At 45.1% G+C, this 21,187-nt stretch overlaps 1 protein-coding gene across 1 annotated transcript in view; it reads right to left on the bottom strand.

Annotated features, from left to right (window-relative positions):
- Positions 1-4,495: 4,495 nt before the first annotated feature.
- The window catches only part of KLHL25 (kelch like family member 25), a 36,638-nt gene continuing 19,946 nt past the window's right edge, over positions 4,496-21,187 (bottom strand). The window contains exons 2-3 of the mRNA XM_014076058.2: positions 12,754-14,572; positions 4,496-4,947 (exon numbers count right to left, since the gene is read on the bottom strand). Coding sequence (XP_013931533.2) covers positions 12,789-14,555 — 1,767 coding nt within the window. The 5' untranslated portion in view covers positions 14,556-14,572 and the 3' untranslated portion in view covers positions 4,496-4,947; positions 12,754-12,788. The remainder of the gene's footprint in view (positions 4,948-12,753; positions 14,573-21,187) is intronic.

Genomic DNA, 21,187 nt, shown 5'->3' with positions numbered 1-21,187 from the left:
ACCGCTTCATAGTGCTTTACAGCCCTCTCTAAGCAGTTTACTGAGATAGCATCTTGCCCCCAACAATATGGGTCCTCATTTTACCCACCTCGGAAGGATGGAAGGCTGAGTCAACTATGAGCCTGGTGAGATTCGAATTGCCAAACTGCAGCCAGTGATCAGCAGTAGTAGCCTGCAGTACTGCACTCTAACCACTGCACCACCACAGCTCACTTAACAACCATATTACTAACGTAACATCTGCAGTCATTCACTAACTGTGGCAAGAAAGGAGCTGGTTCAGGCCTTAGTCTAGTGCAGAGGTGTCAAGCTCACATCGTCCTGGTGGCATCACGTGACATATCGGGACTTTCTTCCTCTTCGCTAAACTGGGCATGTCCGTGGGCAGCACATGACACATCTGGCCTGTGGGCTGGGAGTGTGACAGCCCTGATCTAGTGGTTTAAGGCACCAAGCTTTATCAGGAAACTAAGAATTCTAGACTTGCCTTAAGCAAGAATGCTGGCTAAATGACTTTGCACCAGTCTCACACTCTCTGCCCAACCCACCTTACTGGGTTATTGTTGTGAAGTGAATAGAAGGGGGACACGGTGGCTCAGTGGCTAAGATGCTGAGCTTGCTGATCAGGTCAGCAGTTCAGCGGTTTGAATCCCTAGCGCCGTGTAATGGAGTAAGCTCCCGTTACTTGTCCCAGCTTCCGCCAACCTAAAAACTCGAAAGCAACGTAAAACATGCAAGTAGAAAAACAGGAACCACCTTTGGTGTGAAGGAAACAGCATTCTGTGCGCCTTCAGCATTGACTCATGCCGGCCACATGACCACGGAGATGTCTTTGGACAGCGCAGGCTCTTCAACTTTGAAACGGAGATGAGCACCGCCCCCTAGAGTCGGGAATGATTAGCACATATGTGCAAGGGGAACCTTTACCTTTTTAAATAGGAGGAGGAAGAAGTATTAGATATGTTCAGTACTCCAGAGGTGTAACTTGAACATCACTGAATCTTGGGATAGAGGTTACATCCAACATGAGGACAGAAGAGCGGGTTGAAAAATTATATCTCTATATTTTAAATTTTTCAATGAAATAAGAAAGGGTCTCCAATTTTGCAGAAGAGGAAACCTCTGATTAAACCAATAGGGCTGTAGCAATGTAGTCCAGGCCTTCCTTCATTCCAGGAGTGGGCAACCAGGCGGATGCAAACCAGGGGCGGGTTTCTCGCCCCATTCCAACCGGTTCGGTTGGAACGGGGCCGGCGGCGTCCTTGTACATGCGTGCAGTGCACACATGCGTACTAGCATCTGGCCGATGCTCCAGCTGCTCCTGGAGGATCGCGCAGGCGCTGTATGCGTCCTGCACATGCGTGGAAGCGCAGAACTCATCAAAACCGGGTAAGAAACGCGGGCGGGCGGGTGGACCAACCGGTTCGCAGGGACCGCCGCGAACCGCCTGAAACCCACCCCTGATGCAAACCGACAAAAGAATGTGAAAACCACAAGGGATCAATTGGTTTTTTTGCAGTTGCTTGATCAATTCAAAAAGCCCCCCCCCCCGCCCGACCACCTCTCTAGATCCTCTGAAGAACTTAATCTTGCTGAGATTGGGGTAGAAAACCATGCTACCATTTTTTTACAGGGAGGAAAAACTAACCTTTTCTGGAACTTCCGACGTCCCGTGGAAGAAGAATAGGAAGCCTTGTCTGAAAAGGCAGCCCTGGGTCATGAGAAAAAGGAAACATCTGACCTTGAGGAGGCAGCCCCGTTGAATGCACTTTGTTTCCAGCTTGAAAAATCCATTCCAGATCAGAATATTTTTTAAAGGATTAATCAAAATCTCCTTGAATCTCCCCCTTATTATTTAGCTATCACAGAGGCTCTTTTATGCCACCCACCTCTTGTTGAATCTCTTAGCAACTAATGGGAGCTATTGTATCTCTGCCAAAAGCTTCTGAATTGCCTTTCTCGCCAAATAAACATGAGAGGAGAAGAGGGAAAAAAATATCCCTTTTCTCCCTGGCCTGTGTATCAACCAGGCTATCCATAAATAATGGAGCCACTTTCCCTTGGAATCTTCTCACCACTCAACCATTCCCCCCACCCCCCATTTTTTTTCCAAAGCAGGAATAGCTTTAAAAAAATCCTAAACACTCTTGAAATTCTAGGATGCAAAATTGTTGTTTGCTTGACAAACATTTTGTGGCCAGAAATGTCCAACCGAGAGGTATGCCAAGTTGAGAACAAGGCTGGTTTAAGATTGAAGGCAAATATGTGTGTCCCAGCATCTGGATCGGTCATCAGAAGCAAAGGTTTTGGTCTTCCGAGCTTTCGGACTAATGCTGGAGCTTATCCTCAGGAAACTTCTCTCTAGAAGAGTGGGTTCTTTCGAAGAGAATAAGAATTGGGACCTTGGAGGTCTTTTAGTCCAACCCCCTGCTTAGGCAGGAAACCCTACACCACATCAGACAAATGGTTGTCCAATCTCTTCTTTAAAACTTCCATTGTTGGAGCATTTACAACTTCTGTGGGGCAAGTTGTTCCACTGATTAATTGTTCTAACTGTCAGGAAATTTCTCCTTGGGCTATTCTGTGTATTCTGCAAAGAATTCTTGGAGGCGGGAGATAATGCCAATGTAATTTACTGGATCCCCATCATGGGTTGCCCTTGCGACTATGTAAGGCAGACAGGGAGGAAGCTAACCACTAGATTGCAAAAACACAAGTGAGTTGTCAGTTGAGGGGACCTGAACTCATTGGTAGTTGCAATGAACAAGGACACACATTGATTTTTGCAGCTATTCAGATTGTTGGATGAGCAGGTACAAAAATAGCCAGAGAACTGATAGAAGCCTGGGAAAATGGCTCCTTGTCAATGAACAGGAGTGCAGATTTACCACCAGTTTATCAAAAACTCAGGAGGTGAGGGCAGCCAACAACTTAATGGCCAGCCATTAGCACCCTAATCAATAACAAAAAAGCCACACACAATTAGGCACCACATGCAGAATAACTGAAATCACACACTCTGCTCGAGAGAAGTTCCCCGAGGATGAATTCCAGCATGAGTCTGAAAGCTCGGAAGCCTAAAACACCGATCCCAGTGATCGACCCAGAGTGGATCCTGGTTTAAGATTCCCCAATAATTTTCTTTATAAATGATTTACAGCTCCCCTGCTTAGCCCAGTCTAGCAATTGTGTCGCATTGCTTCTATGATGGAAGATCAAAGTGGTATCTGAAAACAACGAAGGGAGAGGGGAACATTTAAAAAGTCTCTTTTCCTTAGCAAATGGCAAAGAAAACCACCTTGGTTGACCAATTGGCAGCAGTTGCACCAGTGTACCATGTTCACTACTTCTGATTCCTATGACTATATGAAAGTACTGTGAATGGTTGCTTGTGTCTTCACGAAAGTTTTAAATTTGAATCTTTGGCAGGCAAAGCCATCATTTCCTTGGAGTGGGGAGAGGAGGAGAAAGGTATTTATTTATATTGTGCCTTTCATACAAATGCTTTTATACAAGTGCTTTATACAGGAGCCGTGGTAGCACAGTGGTTAAAATGCAGTATTGCAGGCTAATTCAGCTCACTGCCAGGAATTTGATCCTGACCGTCTCAACGTTGAATCAGCCTTCGACCCTTCTGGGGTCCGTAAAATGAGGATCTAGATTGTTGGGGGCAAGAGGCTGACTCTGTAAACTGCTTAGAGAGGACTGTAAACACTGTGAAGTGTATATAAGTCTAAGTGCTATTGCTATTGCTTGCAATGGGTAGTATTCCTTCCTCCCATTTCCCCCACCATGCCCCTGTGGAATATCTTGAACTAAAAGAGTGACCAGCTCCAAGTCACCTATTGGACATCCATGATTGAGAGCAGTCTAGAATCAGAATCTCCTCATTCCTAGTCCATTACCTTTACCACTGTACTACACAGAGTGTTGGGCTCAGAGAGAAGAACTGGCTCAAATTTTTCCAAAGGAATTCCATGGTCCTGTGTGGATTTGAACCCAGGCTTCCCAGAAGCCAGTGCAGAACTTCAACATTACACATTGGATCTCACATCTCACATAATGAACCCAGGAACATTGGGTTACACACTGAATTAAGACAGGACCCTGGATCGTATAACTAATTAAGTCATACTGTGATAAACCTACCGATGGTCTACTAGATTAACTACATTTGCCTGGATTTGCATAGCACTCTACCCTGTGATGTGGTTTCTTTGGTTTTGCTTGGTTAGTTGTGTCAACCTAGTCTTAGAAAGACAGTGGGATCACCAGTGGGAATATGGCCTTTTGAAAATTATGCTTCCTGACTTCAGCAGATGTCCCTCTTTCTTCACATTTAAGCATCCATCTCCAAATGAGGAGAGCAATTCTGTGTCTTAATGAAAGTCAGAAGTAGCAACTGCTTTGCTGGTGAAGTTTTCCATAAAGAACCAACGTATCCATAGATATTACACTTTCATCTGCTGCGCTCCAAAAAGAAAACTCCCACTCATGCAAGACAAATAGTTTTTATTAACATGTACTAGAACTCCTGGTCACATCAAAGTACAAATCATCATCATCAACAACATCTGGTGCAATTCAAGCCCTTGCTGATATGGTTGTGCTTCATTCCACCTGGAGTTTCTGAAGTCCTTGAATGGAAATCATCAAGGCTTTTTTTAAGGCTACTTCTCCACACTACCTGGGACCAAAGGGATACCTGCAAGAAACAGACAAGACTGTCCTTATAGGAGGACTTCTTTGCTGCTTTGTTCCCTTTTCCTTGGAGAAAGTCAACAGGAGCGCTCAGCCTTTCCATCCATCCAATCCTTGGGAACCGACTGAGATCCCAAGATGGCATACCAATAGACCGGATTGTGTGGGAGCAATCAAAAAGCAAACGTGGTGTCTCCAGTGACTGGTGTAGCTTCCATTGTCATATTGATGCAGTAAATGCTTCATCTGGGAAGAGAGAAACAGCCAATTAACAGTCAGATATTTGATTGGTTGGAGAAGTAAGCATTCAGATATAACCGGTTGATAAAGGTAGGAAAAGTTTTCACCTAGGAAGATGACCATCCTATGAGTGGATGGAAGTCCTAAATAGGATGGAGATTCAATGCATGGATGAATGTTCTAAGGAAAGTGTTCTGACCCCCACTTTGTCCGTTCAGAAACTAAAGCCAAACAGAACGTTCAAAGGGATGTTTTATCAGTCCCGGCTCTTGCTGGCTACAAGCCCAAAATAAACACAGATAAATGCTCTGGCAAAAGTCCTAACTCATACACTGCTACAAAACAGGATTATATAAATCAAGTCACTTATCCAACTGCTTTTCTTGCTGGTTGCACACGAACGGAGAACCTTGACTAGAACAGAAACGGAACGTTGACTTCTGCAACCAGGGCGTGGCACCATCAGTGTTTTATCCATAGGAGGAGATCCTAACGAGCAACAGCTGCTCATTATCATCTCCTGTGAGTCCTCAATTGTTCCTTACAGTCAGCCCTTCTCCTGCGTGCATCCCGAAACAACTCACAGGAGGTTTCTGTGTCAGCCTCTCCCACTGATCCAAGGCTCAGTCATTACCTGGAGACCAACTAGTCTCTCTGAGCCCTGCTCGGAGTCAGAACACTGTCCAGGGCCCTCCGCCTCCTCCAGGCCTGACTCATAGGGCCCCTCGCTGTCAGAATCTGATAGCAGCTCCAAAGGTTCCTGCCGAGCCACAACAGAAAGGTACATAAAATCAACTGTCCTTTCTAAAGACATTCCCCCCAGTATTTTTATCTTTCTGGTCTGTCACCACATTAAGAGGTTATGTCAACTCGCAAAGCAATCATGGTTTGCTCTCCAGTTGCCATGGGCAGGAAGAGGGGAGAACTGATGGAGCAGTTCAGCAGCCACATTCAGAAGCCCATTCCATGCATACCTTACTCAAGGTTGGATCTCAGATTACCAGGCATGTTTTTTACAGCCTGTGAAAATGCCTTGTTGGACAATGTGATTAATGACCGTGACCCAACAAAAGCATGAACGTCATAAGCGCGCCGACAAAACCGTGGCGCTAAAACCGCGATGTCAAAAGCACGCCGACAACAGCGCGCCGACAGAAGCGCGATTTAAGTTAAGGTAAGGTTTAGGGTTAGGGTTACGTTACAGCGCGCTTCTGTCGGCGCGCTTTAGGGCTAATTCGTCGCTCATTCGTCGCACGGTTTTGTCACCGCGGTTTAGTCAGGCGCGCTTTTGTTGTTCACGCATTTGTGGTGGAACCATTAATGACACACTCTGGGAGGAGGGGGGAAAACAGGGTCACAGTTGAACCGTAAATCACGTGTGGCAGAGCTGACTTCACTCTGGAAGAGTGCTGACATGTGGCTCTTAATCAATAACTGGATTTCTCTTGAAATTTGGCTGGAGCCTCATGAGTTAATTAGGGCATCCATCAGAACCCTGACAGATTACATATTTACTAAGGTTTCCTTCTTCGCTGTTCAAGCGTCCACACAGGAGAAAGAAAGCATTCTTGAGAATCTCCCTTCCACTTATGGAGATCATTTAGGATGTCCCTGTCCTCCATTTATAGAAAATGGGAGGACTTTGGTTGCAGTAGGCAACCCATCTTCTGTAATTCAGGCTTTGAATTAGTCAAAGTAGCAGAAGACAGAAGATTTCTCCACGGTCATCTGAAGGTAGAATGGGAAGCATGCCCAAAGTGGGAGAAACTAGAATAATAATATCAATATTCTTGGGGATGGGTGAGCCACTCTGCTGCCCTCACCCTGGGATCAATTTACTTGATTTTAGCAACTGGACTTTCTGTTTTTCCTTTGAAGACGTTTCGCTTCTCCTCCAAGAAGCTTCTTCAGCTCTAACTGGATGGTGGGGAATGGAAAGATTTATGTCCAGTTGCCTCTTGCAAAAAAGAAAAAAAGCACTTTGAGGACTACCATGACCTGGATGACTGAGAATCTTCATAGACGCTTAGTAGCCTTTGTTATATGTGGCTGACTGAGGATCCTCCGTTCAGAAACTAAAGGTTCCAGCCCAAGCTTCGCTTGCCAAAACACGTTTCTAAACGACAGCCTCTCCCAGTTAGCTTGGCTTGATAATCAGGCTTTGGAGACAAATATCAACTTAGCAGGAACAGCTCAGCTGCTGTAGCCACCCTGATCCCCGCCCACATTAAATTATATAGGTGTCAATATTTCCATAGAGCAGAGTTTGTTCACAGGTGGCAACCTGGACTATTGGCAATGAAAGGACGCTGTGTCACATGACTATTTCAGCCACTCTAATATGAGAAAGGGGGGAAAGCTAGCAGGAGATAGTTCTGGATTCCTGTTATTGGGGTTCTCTGTTGTCCCTGGGGAAAAAAAAACCCTATACAGATTAAATGGAGAGGAGGCAGAAAAGAAAAAAGAGAGGAGAGGATGAAAGATCTGGATTGAGCTCACATGATTCATTAAGTCCTAATGTGGTTTGATTAATTTTGGCTTAGCGCATTGCTAAATGTGGATTGGCTATCGTTTCCCCAGTTGCAATGTATGGCTGTGAAAGTTGGACCATAAGAAAGGCTGAGTGCCAAAAAATTGAGGCCTTTGAATTCCGGTGCTGGAGAAGACTCCTGCGAGTCCCTTGGACTGCAAGGTGATCCAACCGGTCAGTCCTAGAGATCAACCCTGACTGCTCTTTAGAAGACCAGATCCTGAAGATGAGACTCAAATACTTTGGCCACCTAATAAGAAGGAAGGACTCACTGGAGAAGCCTCAGGCTGGGAAAGATTGAGGGCAAAAGAAGGGACGACAGAGAATGAGGTGGCTGGATGGAGTCACCGAATTAGTCGGTGTGAGCATAAATGGACTCCAGAGGATAGTAGAGGACAGGAAGGCCTGGAGGAATGTTGTCCATGGGGTCGTGATGGGTTGGAGACAGCTTCGCAACTAACAACAAGAAAATGAGGCTTGCTCTCAATGCAACAATAAATATATACAGTTAAGCAGCTTGTGCTTAATATGAGGTATGAAGACCGTCTAGAGAGAAGGTAAGGGAAAAGTGATGCCCAACAGCTCGATGTCAAAGTTTAGCAGCAAATTCCAGGATTTTCAAGAACACACAGCCTGTTATCTCTGTTGGGGAATAGGAAAGTGGCTTGTTGTTTGTCTATCCATCTGGCAACCCACAATATTCATCCACTCCATATTAGCAAATGGAAGTAGTGGGCAAAAAGGGTGGGGCAGAAACGAGGACACAGAATGGGCCACAGGTTGTAGAGCACATATCCAGATCTGCAATTACTGCAACTGAATCTATGCAACAGTCTATGTGACTCTGTGTGGCATCAGGAAGGGCATCCAGCCTGTAAACGCTCAGCTCCCTCCAGTTGCCTCAATTCTACCCCAAATTAAGGAATTACAGCGTCATAAAAAGGGAGTTTTAATCTAGGCAACAAGCTGTTGGGTTTTGTGGCTAGTTAAAGGCATATTTGATTCAGAAGAGCATTTTATGAGATGGAAACGCCCTCAACTCCTGTAGCGTTCATTTGAATCAAAGCCTCAGGACTGGCAGTTATGCAAAGTGCAGGAGTAGCTGGCTTCACAAATTGAGCTCACAAGGGAACACGTGCAGCTCACAAACATTAGACTGTCATCTTTGGCCTGTGTTCAAAACCTCCCTTTTGAAATGATCTTTCCCAACAGAATAACCAGAGGAGAAATGAATGCTTAAATACTAAGGTGCAATCAAACTATCGGCTTCTCAGAGCTTTAAAGAACTTGAGAATGTTGCTGGCAATGACTTAATGCAGAGGAGGAAAAAAAAATATATCTAACTTGCTGCTACAGAAATGGTATAAAGGAATTTCATATTCAGCCACCATAGAGGAATTTAGCTCTGACTTTGAGAAGGAGAAAACATAAGAAAGAGATTCGGAAAAGCTCCACCTCGCCCTTGCTGTCCTTCAAAAAGGGCAGGGACATTTTAAAAAGATTCTGCTCATATAACCTGCAATAATGAAGGACAGGTAATCCTTGCTTAGTGACCACAGCCTGAACCCATGACGCAGTCGCCAAGTGGAAAACCAGGGGATAAATGCATGCCAGTTTCCAAGTGCCTTAATTTTGATCACATGGCCAGGGAATGCAATCCTATATTGCATTAACAGAGGGATACAATCAAGATCAAGTGAGATACTAATATCACTCTATAAAGCCCTAGTAAGACCACACCTAGAGTACTGCATCCAGTTTTTGGTCACCACACTGTAAAAAAGATGTTGGGACTGTAGAAAAAGTGCAGAGAAGAGCTACCAAGATGATTAGGGGACTAGAGACTAAAACATATGATGAACGGTTGCAGGAACTGGGCATGGCTAGTCTAATGGAGAGAAGGACCAAGGGAGACATGATTGCAGTCTTCCAATATTTGAGGGGCTGCCACAGAGAGGAGAGGGTCCAGCTATTTTCCAAAGCACCTGAAGGCCAGACAAGGAATAATGGATGGAAACTGGCCAAGGAGAGGTTCAACCTAGAAATAAGGATAAATTTTCTGACAGTGGGAACAATAAACCCATGGAACAGAAGTTTCCTTCGGAGATTGTGGGAGCTTCATCACTGGAGGCTTTTAGGAATAGATGAGACTGCCATTTGTCAGAAATGGTGTAGAGTCTCCTGCTTGAGCGGGGGGTTGGACTAGATGACCTACAAGGTCCCTTCCAACTCTGTTAATCTGTTAAAAAGCTGTGTGAGAACTGGTTGTGGATCACGTTTTGGAGTGCCATTCTAACTTTTGAATGTTTACTAAATGAGCAGTTGGTTATTCCACAATCTGGTTTGCAGGCTTGTGTCTTAACGTGTTATGGGAGCCTAATTATGGTTTCTTGCATTATAATACCTGTTTGCACACCCTCTGCACACCTGGGGATGGACAACTGTGTCTCAGGCAACAGATCATTGTTGAGCAGCTACAACTTGGCATGAAACACAAGTCAAGAAATAGTTAAGAAAACCTAGCTAACATGCAACTTGATATTAAGAACTGCCAACCCTTTCCTAATTTTTTTCTGAATTTCTTGATTTTTTCCCAGCGATTCAGCAGAAAGTCCGAGAGAGATGGTGAAAACATTTAAATCTTGCAGTATAGCAAGGTAGTGGACTCCAAACAAAAGAAGCTTCGAAATCAAGACGTTCACTATTCAGAAGACTTTCTTAATCTGAGCCAAGACGAAAGAGATCTCTGGAAATCACAAATACAATAACAAAGAAATCTCACCAGCAAAAAAAAGTTACGAGAGGCTGGAGCATCTCAGAACAATACGTGCATTGTCTACACTAAAGGGATTTCCCAGGGGAAAATGCTAGCTGTTGGGAGTGGGGGGTGGGGGAGGGATGGCTCGATCTTTATTTCAGTTCTAAAAAATCCATCGGCACCGTCGCAAAATCTACTCCAAAGCATTGGCTACGGATGCATTTGGCTTGCAGTTTTGGCATTCAGATGGCACCTGCGTGTCAGACATATAAATTTTATTTCCACCGCTGCATGCAAATCTTTCAAAGGGCTCTGTAAACTGAGCTTGGAAATAGGCTTTTCCCACGCATTGCAAAAGTAATTAACGGTTGAACGACAAGCTCCCAGGCGCCGGGGCTGATGGAGCAGGATTTGGGAGCTGGGGAAAACTGTCACGGCCGAGCTGAGCTAGAATTTGGAAAAGCAGGTTATTAGCAGCCAGGAATATCTGAATAAGTCCAGTTGAGAACACAGGGCAGTGTTGCTGCGAAGCTGGATGCCTTTGTTTTGTGTTTGTGCTCAGAAAGGGCTCCATCCTTTGCAGAGACACACACAAAAAAGAGAGCTATCTTGACATATACACTTAAGCCCGTGATGGTGAACCTGTGACACATGTGCCACAGGTGGCATGCAAAGCCCTCTCTGTGGACACGCGGGCTGTTGGCCAGCTCAGATCCATCATACAGGTACGCGCGCCTCCCGCCAGCCAGCTGATTTTTGGGCCTCTGCCGCACATGCGCATGTGCGGGGGTGGGATGCCCTCATGTGGCCCATATTTGCTCCCAGGAGGATGCAGGGATGCCTACTAGGCCCAAAATGGGGCGCATGGGAAGTGTGGCACACTGTCCCCCCCTCGCAGCCCATTTTTGCTCCCAGGTGGTTGCAGAGAAGTCTACTAGGCCCAAACTGGTGTGTGGGGCACATGGAGGGGGTGGTGGGTCACGTGCACATTACAGATGCTTTTGGCACGTGACGACAAAAAGGCTAGCCATCACTGCACTAAGCAAAGACAAAATCAAATCTACTGCAGGGTAGATTAATACTGTAATTTGTAAATCTAGCCACACAATTACTGGAGCGACTGCTCTCTCTCTCTCTCTCTAGCAATAAAGGGATTTGTCTAGGAGCTGGGCTCCACTACAGTATGATCAATTTTTAAGGTGCTCTTGGGACTAAGCTAGAGACAAAGTTTTTTTTTTCATAGCACCATGACCTTTTTGTACCTTCAGCTGAAGCTACACATGGGTGTAATGTGCTTGTAGGTGGGGAACTGATCATGGCAGGCTGGGCTCAGAGCCATGGGAATGGTCAGAGAAGAGGCAGCATAGCCCTCAGATGGATAATGAGTGGGGCAAAAAGCCCCAAAGAGACCCTCTCTAATTATTCATGTGTACAGGGGACAGGAGGAGGAATGTCATGGTGTCCTAGAGGTGGAGCACTCATCACACAATAAGGAGGCTGTGAGTTTGATCCTAGATACGGGCAGAAATGTTTCTCTCTTTGTGCAATGAGTGATTATTTGCTGTGAATCCTGCATAGGCATCAGGAAGGGCATCTGGGCAGTAAACTCTCTGCTCGCCCCAAATCCACCCCGAGGCAAGGGATTACAGGATCATTTAAAATTTTAAAAAGAAGATGGGGAGAATTGTACTTTGAGACACTCAAGGCTGTATTCAAACTCCCTTCCGATAAAGCAGAATTGGCTCAACTGGTCGTGTCTTCTGCCTGGTCCACCTGGTAAGGATGAGAGCAGGTTTGTTGTCTTTATCACTATTAGAATATACATTAAAGAACTCTTAAGCAGAAAAGAAGGCAGTAAGTGGAGGCTGTGGTGATGTCCATGGAAAGACACATCACCTAAGAGCTGTGGTGGTGCAGTGGTTAGAATGCACTATTGCAGGCTAACTCTGCCCACTGCCAGCAGTTCAATCCTGACCAGCTCAAGGTTGACTCACCCTTCCATTCATTTGCGGTAAAATGAGGACCCAGATTGTTGGCGGTAATATGCTGACTCTGTAAACCGCTTAGAGGGTTATAAAGCACTATGAAGCAGCATATAAATCTAAGTGTTATTGCTATTTATTACGGTCAGGCCTTATCGATCTCTTCTGGATCTAATGATCTTTTCGTTGGTCCAGACATTTAACTTCCAGTGTATTTTTATTGTTGCTCAGATTATTTTAAGTGCCATATTTTTTATTTGTTGCTATAAGTTTTTCTCTTGAAATATTATTAACCTTCACCCTGAAAATCTAGAGTCTGTTAAATCTAGAGTCTGTTAAATTAAAAAAAAATCTAAATGAAGTTCAAAACGTAAATATCCAAATTGATTTTCCCCAAAAAATATTATTTTCTCAAATCTTCTACACTTGTGCACAGGAGACATTTCCACCTTAAAAGGGCCTTCCTGCAAAAAAAGAAAAAAAAAAAGAAAAGAGAAACAGACAGGTGAGTCTTAAGTGGAACTTTCCTGAAGAAACCTTACCTCTTGTGCTCCATTATAACCAGTGCTCCTATGTGTCAGGCCGGTAAGTGTTTCCATGTGCTAACAAAAGCCGTGGGGATGAGGGAATAAGGCACCGTGGTGATACAGTTCCAGGTATCTAAAGTGGGGTCGTAACAGTCCAACGTTTTGCATCTCTGTGTCCCAAAGTAACCCCCTACCACATAGAGCTTGTTCCCTGACGCCAGCGCATGGCAGGACATCCGCTTAGCGGTCATGTCCCCAATGCGGGTCCACTGATTCGTTTCGCAGTTAAAACGGTAAGCAGAAGCTGCGGTATATTCGGTGTCTCCCCCCATGATAAAAATCTGGCTACCCAAGACGGCAGCCGCCGTGTAACGCCAGGGCTGCGGGCACTCGGCTTTGATAGTCCACCGGTCCTCTCTCGGATCATAGCACTGGACTTTGGACACCATATCCCGGTGAATGCTGGTCCCACCGAAAACGTACAGCTTGAGCTGGGCACTGACAACGGCAGCGTTGCTGACCCCATTCCTCAGGGGAGCAACCATGGTCCACTCATTGACCACCGGATCGTATTTCTCCCCTTGCTTCAGCGAAACCGAAGGAGAAGCAGGGAAGACGCCTGCCACTGCGGTGTGCCCGCCCACTACATAGAGGCAGTTCTCGAGCTCGGCTGAACCGTGTCCAAACCGGGCGATCAGCATGGGGGCAGCTTTGGACCACTCTTCATTGACTGTGTCATAGACCCAGACATCCCTGGACACCCCATTTTCTGAGCCTCTCCCTCCGGTGATGTAAACTTTGCAGCCAATGGCACATGCGCTGAATTCTTTCCGCGGGCTGGGCAGGTCTGATTTAAGGATGATCTCTTTGGCTTTGTGGTCAACTTGGTAGATTTTGTCACACATGAAGGTCTGCCCACCTAACATGAGCAGCATGTGGCCGACTTTGCGGGGCTTGGCGCAAGGACTGGTGACCACCCCATTGTTCTGCAGGATTTTCTTCTTGCACCAAAGAGCTTCACCCATGATTTCCTTGTTCTCCTCTTCTGTGGTGATCAGCTCCTCGTAGGCCATGGCTTCTCTGAGGATTTCAGATGGCAGCAGCGCCAACCGCACCTTCTTTAGGAGCTCCGGGAGGAAGGGCTTCCTTTTGTCCAAGTCGTGTTTCACCCAATTGATGACGGCGTTGAAAACCTTCTCCTCGTCCTCAATGTCTAGCTCATCGCTGGAAATCAAATCTAGTAGCGTATCCTTGGAGAGGTCGTTAAATTCATCCGTCCGGTGGATTGTCTCAAAGTTGCCCAAGCACATCCTCCAAGAGAACTCGTAAAGCCTCTTGCACTGGTGAGCATCTGACAGGACCATCATCCCTAAGCAATTGGAAGGGCAAAGATTCTTCTCAAGGAATTCTGCAGCTGCATCTCGAACGTCATGGAACTGCAACATGTCTCCAGCTTCCAGGAGGGACTCTGCATTCTCCTCGTTGATGATGATCTTGGATGAGTAAGCATAGTCCAGCAGAAGCTCCAGCACTTCTGGATGGAGGCTGTCGTGGAAATTGACATCCCCCAAGCTCTCGCGAAGGCCGTTGCTGAACATGGCTTCAAAATATCTACTGGAAGCAGCTAACACTGCCCGGTGGCACGAAAAGGATTTGTCCCCAGCAGAGAGTGTAACATCTGTGAACCTGCAGTGCTTTCTCATAGTATTGAGTTGAGATAAGACACAGTCTGAATGGGAGGCTTTGTGAAACAGCAAGATATTCATTGAACCGGTGCTGGTCCTGGATTTACGGTTCTCATGGACGCTGACTGACATGACTCCTGGAGCGTGACCTGTGGGAACAAGAAACATCCTTATTTTCAAATAATTGTGGTTGAGAAAACCAAACACAATGGGGTTTAACACTGGGGAGACTCAGAGTGAAATTTAGGGGGACCTTGTGCTTAAGTCATAATTCTCAGCTAAGCATACATACTAGAGGATTGGACTAGACCACCTCCAAGTTCCCTTGAGAGACCACCTGCTGCCAGTTACCTCCAATAGACCGATCAGATCCCACAGATTAGGCCTCCTCCGAATTCCATCCGCCGGCCAATGCCGGCTGGCGACTACCCGGAGGAGAGCCTTCTTTGTGGCTGCTCCGACCCTCTGGAATGAGCTCCCCATGGAGATTCGAACCCTCACCACCCTCCAGGCCTTCCGCAAAGCCCTTAAAACCTGGCTGTTCCGACAGGCCTGGGGCTAAAGAGCTTTTGCCCCCCCCCCCTCGAATGGTATGGTTGTTGTGTGCTTTAAATTGTGTATTGTTTTGTTTGTCTTTTTATCCCTTATCTGTATCCCCTTCCCTGACTTGGATTGTGAGCCGCCCTGAGTCCCCTCCGGTGAAATGGCGGCATATAAGTGCAATAAATTCCAATTCCAATTCCAATTCCTTCCATCTCTGTGTTCTGTTCTGTTCTACTCTACTCTACATTCTATTCTATGTTTTTCTGATATATTGGCAGTTTTATTACATAAATATTAAAGTTAAAAAGTTGTTATACACCATACAGAGTTTGTTAAAATGAAGATGGGATAATAAAGAGTTTTGAGGTATAATCATAATTTCTGTAAACTGCCCAAGTTGCTTAAGATTAAGGTAGCATTATGGTATCAATTCACTGCATTAACAAAGGGAAAGAATCAAGATCACATGAAGTATTATTAGTATCGCTTTACGAGGCCTCAATGAGACCACGCTTAAAATACTGCATCCAGTTTTGGCCAGCATAATATAAAAAAAGATGTGGAGACTCTAGAAAGAGTGCAGAGAAGAGCAACAAGGATGATAAGGGGACTGGAGGCTAAAACATAGGAAGAACGGTTGCAGGAACTGGGCAGGTCTAGTTTAATGAAAAGAAGGACTAGGGGAGACATGATAGCAGCCTTCCACTATCTCAGGGGCTGCCACAAAGAAGACGAGGTCAACCTATTTTCCAAAGCGCCAGAAGGCAAGACAGGAAAGAATGGATGGCAACTAATCAAGGAGAGAAGCAATCTAGAACTAAGGAGAAATTTCCTGATGGTAAAAACAATTAACAACCAGTGAAAACAATGAGTGGAACAGCTTTCTTTCACGAGTTGTGGCTGTTCAATCACTGGAGGATTGGACAGCCATTTGTCTCAAATTATAAAGGCCAGTGATGGCGAAGCTTTTCGGGATGTACTTTTCCGGTTTCTGGCACATGCATGTGCACCGGCAGGCAAGTCTTCCGGTTACTGCCGTGGATACGCACATGCCAATCAGCTGGCTGGCATGCATGCTTACGCCAGAAAACAGACGACCAGTTTCCAGTTTATGGTACTGCTGAACGCCCAAAGGCCAGCTGATCATCATATGCGCATGCATGCCAGAAACCTGGAAGAGGAATGCATGATGCTGCGCATGCCAGGCAACATGGCTCCATGTGCCACTTTGGGCACGCATGCCATAGGTTTGCCATCACGGATAGAGACTCCCCTACTTGAGCAGAGGGTTGGATTGGAAGACTTCCAAGGTCCCTTCCAATTCTGTTATTCGATGACTAAAATGAACAGCCGTATAAATCTTTTTATCGTCTGAAACACTAAAATGTTGTCCCTAAAATCTAAGGAAATATATCCAGGATCGCCAATCAGTGGGAATAATAAAGACATGAGTGTTTGGAAATACCATCGATCATTTCCAATATAGCCAGTCAGCAGGAAGAGATGCATAATGTAATAACGGATAAAATGAACTCTTGATCTAATTGTGGCCAAAGACTGGGACGATCTCCCCGTTGAATTCGGACCCTTACTACCCTTCCGGCCTTCCGCAAAGCAACTAAGACCTGGCTGTTCCGGCAGGCCTGGGGCTGTTGAATTATCCAGCCCCATCCGGTGTTATGACTGTTGCTGAATTTTTAATTGTTGTTTTTATTTTTGTACCCCCCTTCCCTTCTTGTTGTTAGCCGCCCTGAGTCCTCCGGGGAGTAGGGCGGCATACAAGCTAAATAAACTACAACTAAACTAACTAACTAAAAAACAAGAATAAGATTCAAAGTGTGCTTTAATTTTTTTAAAAAAAATTGCTCCAAGGACTTTCCCAATTCTTCCTCTGTATCTCTTGCTGGTTTGACCACCTTAAAAATATAGATTAGATTATTTGCTGGGGGGCCTTCTCTATTCTCTCCATTTCTCCTGAATGCCAAATCACACACTTCTGCCAGCTTCCCTAATCCCATCTCCATTTCCCTTCTCGCCCACAAACACAACATTGTCCACGTTCCTATATTGATATGATTGTGCCAAGCAACCATTTTAAAACAAAACAAAATTCAAAGTTCTCATTTTTAAGCTTCAGGCCAAATTTCCTTGTTGGTTAAAACATCTGGTTTTCCATTCACCATCTTCTTGGCTGGCTTATTTTTATTTTTCTTAATGGTTGTGGGTTTGTGGGCTATTGGGTTTTTTTTAATTGAAATTTTATATTTAAAAAAATAAAAAATGAAAATATGGAAGAGACAGCTTAAACCATAGAAAGCAAAATTTGTGGTGGCTGCCATCTTCTAAAGGTAAAGGTTCCCCCTCACACATATGTGCTAGTTATTCCCGACTCTAGGGGGCGGTGCTCATCTCCGTTTCAAAGCCGAAGAGCCAGCACTGTCCGAAGACGTTTCCATGGTCATGTGACCAGCATGACTAAATGCAAAAGGCACACGGAATGCTGTTATCTTCCCACCAGAGGTGGTTCCTATTTTTCTACTTGCATTTTTACATGCTTTCGAACTGCTAGGTTGGCAGAAGCTGGGGCAAGTAACGGGAGCTCACTCTGTTACGTGGATTTGAACCACTGAACTGCCGAACTTTCTGATCGACAAGCTCAGCGTCTTAGCCACTGAGCCACTGTGTCCCTTCTTCCATCTTCTAAGGCTAGCTATATTTGGGAGGTTGGAGGTTGAGAGACTGGATGGGAAAAAACGCCTAAAAAGCTCCCCGTTATTATTCCGTTCCCAAGAGACGGTTCAAATGAAGCATGGCATCAGTTTGAGCACTCCAGGGCTGCAGATTGGGCCTGCGGTTAGAGCATTTCATGGCTGCAGACTGATCTTCTGTGATTAGAGCAGTCCATGGCTGCAGATTGTGTTACTCTGCTTGTTAGTATAATTAATAGCTGATGTTAAAGCCTGCATTTGTATGCATTCAAGGCTTATTCTGTAACTCCTATTACACTCAGTAAGGTTTATTTTGAAGCCAATGTCTATACTGTAGAGGTGGAACAATGAACCAGGAAGCAAAGCATTCCCTTCTGTTTAAATTTTGCTTCTGGGACGAATTACTTAAGCTATTCTTGCTCAGCAATTCGGTTATTCTGGAGGATCTAGGTGTATTATACTAATTATCCACTGAGTTGTTTTAAAGCTTTCAACTAAACCAAGCATGTCCAACCCACGACCCATTTGTGGCCGTGGACAGCCAGTAAGGTGGACCCACAAGATCATAATAAAAATATAGAAAAATAAAGGAAGTTATTTGATATACATTAACTATATTATGTATTCTACATAGGGGGTGACATGAGAGCAGTACTCCAATATCTCAGGGGTGGCCATAAAGTAGAGAGGTGAACCTATTTCAGGAGAAGAAGCAATGGGTGGAAACTAATCAAGGAGAGAAGCAACCTAGAACTAAGGAGAAATCTCCAGGCAGTGAGAACAATTAGCCAGTGGAACGACTTGCCTCCAGATGTTCTGGTGCTCCAACACTGGAGGTCTTTAAGAAGAGATTTGACAACCACTTGTCAATAATGGTATAGGATTTCCTGCCTGAGCAGAAGGTTGGAGTAGAAGACCTCCAAGGTAGGTCCCTTCCAACTTTGTTATTCTGTTATCTGTGGCCTAAAATAACTTCCTTTCATTCAATGCAGCCCAGGCAAGCCAAAAGGTCAGCCACACCTCAACTAAAGCAAGAAATTAAAAGACACTTGCTCCTAGGGAGGAAAGCTATGGCAAATCTAGGCACCATACTAAAAAACAGACATCACCATGCCAACAAAAGTGTTATAGTCAAGGAAATGGTTTTCCCAGTTGCAACGCATGTCTGTGGATGTTGGACCATAAGGAAGGCTGAGCACCAAAGAATGGAGGCCTTTGAACTCTGGTGCTGGAGAAGACTCCTGCGAGTCCCTTGGACTGCAAGGCGATCCAACTGGTCAGTCCTAGAGGAGATCAACCCTGACTGCTCTTTAGAAGGCCAGATCCTGAAGAGGAAACTCAAATCCTTTGGCCACCTAATGAGAAGGAAGGACTCACTGGAGAAGAGCCAAATTCTGGGATTGATTGAGGGCAAAAGAAGGAGGGGACGATAGAGAAAGGATTGTTGATACTTAAAGATTGAATGTATTTCCATATAGTGCCAGTCTACAAGAACAATCTTGTAACAGCAAATGTTTCTTGTAAATTGATTTGTATTTAATTAAAAGAATAAAATACTTCAGCAATTCACGTAGTCCTAGACTGACAAGCATTTGTTTCATCGCTGTTTGAAGTTACAACAGCATTGAAAAAAGTCAAAAGTAACTTATAACCATTTCCCACATTTATGACCATTGCAGCATCCCCATGGTTGCATGTTCAAAAGTCAGATGCTTAGCGACTGATTCATATTTATGACGGTCACTGTGTCCCGAGGTCATGTGATCCCCTTTTGCAACCTTCTAACGAGCAAAGTCAATGGGGAAGCCAGATCCACTTAACAACCGTGCAACGAATTTAACAACTGCAGTGATTCACTGAACAACAGTGGCAAGAGAGGTCGTGAAATGTGACAAAACTCACTTAACAAATGTCTCACTTAGCAACGTAAATTTTGGGCTCAACTGTGGCCGTAATGAATGGCCAGGAATCTTTGCATCATCTATTGCCATGATGGTGGGCCTATGGCACGCGTGCCACAAGTGGCACGCAGCGCCCTCTCTGTGGCCACATGAGCCGTCACCCCAGTTTAGCTCCGCCGCGCATGCGTGCCACCTCCCACCGGCCAGTTGGTCATTATGTCTGCCATGCATGTGCAGGGGGGCGCATATGGAGGGATGTGCTTGGGGAGGAAGTGTGGAGGGTGATTGCGCATGCGCAGGAGGGCGGAGCACCTGCAGGGGGTGGAGCGCATGCGGAAGCCCATTCGCACATTGCATTTTGGGGGTTTGGGTGCACACGCTTTGGGCACTCGGTCTGAAAAAGTTTAGCCATCCCTGATCTTTTGCTATTTTTCAAATCCAAGCACAGGTTTCAAGCACAGGACATTTAATCTGGAGACTTTGTAGAAGCCAAAAAAGTAAACTTTTTTTTTTTTAAAGGAAAAAAATAACATTCAGCATTCCCTCAATTGCCCTATTTAAAGAACTGCCTGCATACAGAATCATGTTTCACTGGTAGAGACAGCAATCTTTGCAGAGAAATGGGCATTATCGTCAGCGGGAGCAGAAGCATGCTGAGCTTGAGATTTTTTTACTTTGTGTTGTATAAATTTTTTACTATTTAGCAAATAAATAATTCATCTGATAGTAGATACAAAATGCAGAATTTATTTATAAAAGGTATTGACTGCTTGAACCCCAAGAGACTCTAGGAAGTGTAGAAAAACATAAAGCACAACAAAATAGTGCATAATAATAATAATACAATAAACAGCCAACTATTCCGGAGCTGTTGAAAGCAACAGCTGAAGGCTTTCTGGAACGTCCTACTTTTCACTGGTGTTTTTAAGGGCAAGCTATTTTATAGGAAAAGACCCTTCATGGATCATTGCCTTGCGTAGCTCAATGAAGCTATGAGCTATGCCGTGCGGGGCCACGCAAGACGGACAGGTCATAGCAGAGAGCTCTGACAAAACATGACCCACTGTAGAAGGAAATTGGCAACCCACTACAGTATCTTTGGCATGAAAACCCATGGCCAATACCAAAAGGCAAAAAGATATGACACTGGAAGATGAGCCCGTCAGATCGGAAGGTGTCCAATATGCTATTGGGGAAGAGCAGACTCCTGCGAGTCCCCTGGACTGCAAGGTGATCCAACCGGTCAGTCCTAGAGGAGCTCAACCCAGATTGCTCTTTAGAAGGCCAGATCCTGAAGAGGAAACTCAAATATTTGGCTACCTAATGAGAAGGAAGGATTCCCCGGAGAAGAGCCTCATGCTGGGAAAGATTGGGGGCAAAAGAAGAAGGGGACATAGATAATGTGGTGGCTGGATGGAGTCACTGAAGCAGTAGGTGTGAGCTTAAATGGACTCCAGAGGATGGTAGAGGACAGGAAACCCTGGAGGAATGTTGTTCATGGGATCACGATGAGTCGGACACAACTTTGCAACTAACAACAATAATCATCTCGTGAAATAGAAATGGACCTTCAGCAAATATTTCCTAATCATCTGGAGGTTCCAATCCTGCT

Source organism: Thamnophis sirtalis, unplaced genomic scaffold, assembly GCF_051295495.1.
Source record: "Thamnophis sirtalis isolate CommonGarterSnake01/CBP01778 unplaced genomic scaffold, rThaSir2_p1.2 scaffold_2, whole genome shotgun sequence".
Classification (NCBI taxonomy): Eukaryota; Metazoa; Chordata; class Lepidosauria; order Squamata; family Natricidae; genus Thamnophis; species Thamnophis sirtalis.
Note: the sequence above shows the minus strand (reverse complement) of the source record. Positions and strands in the feature narration are given on the sequence as shown.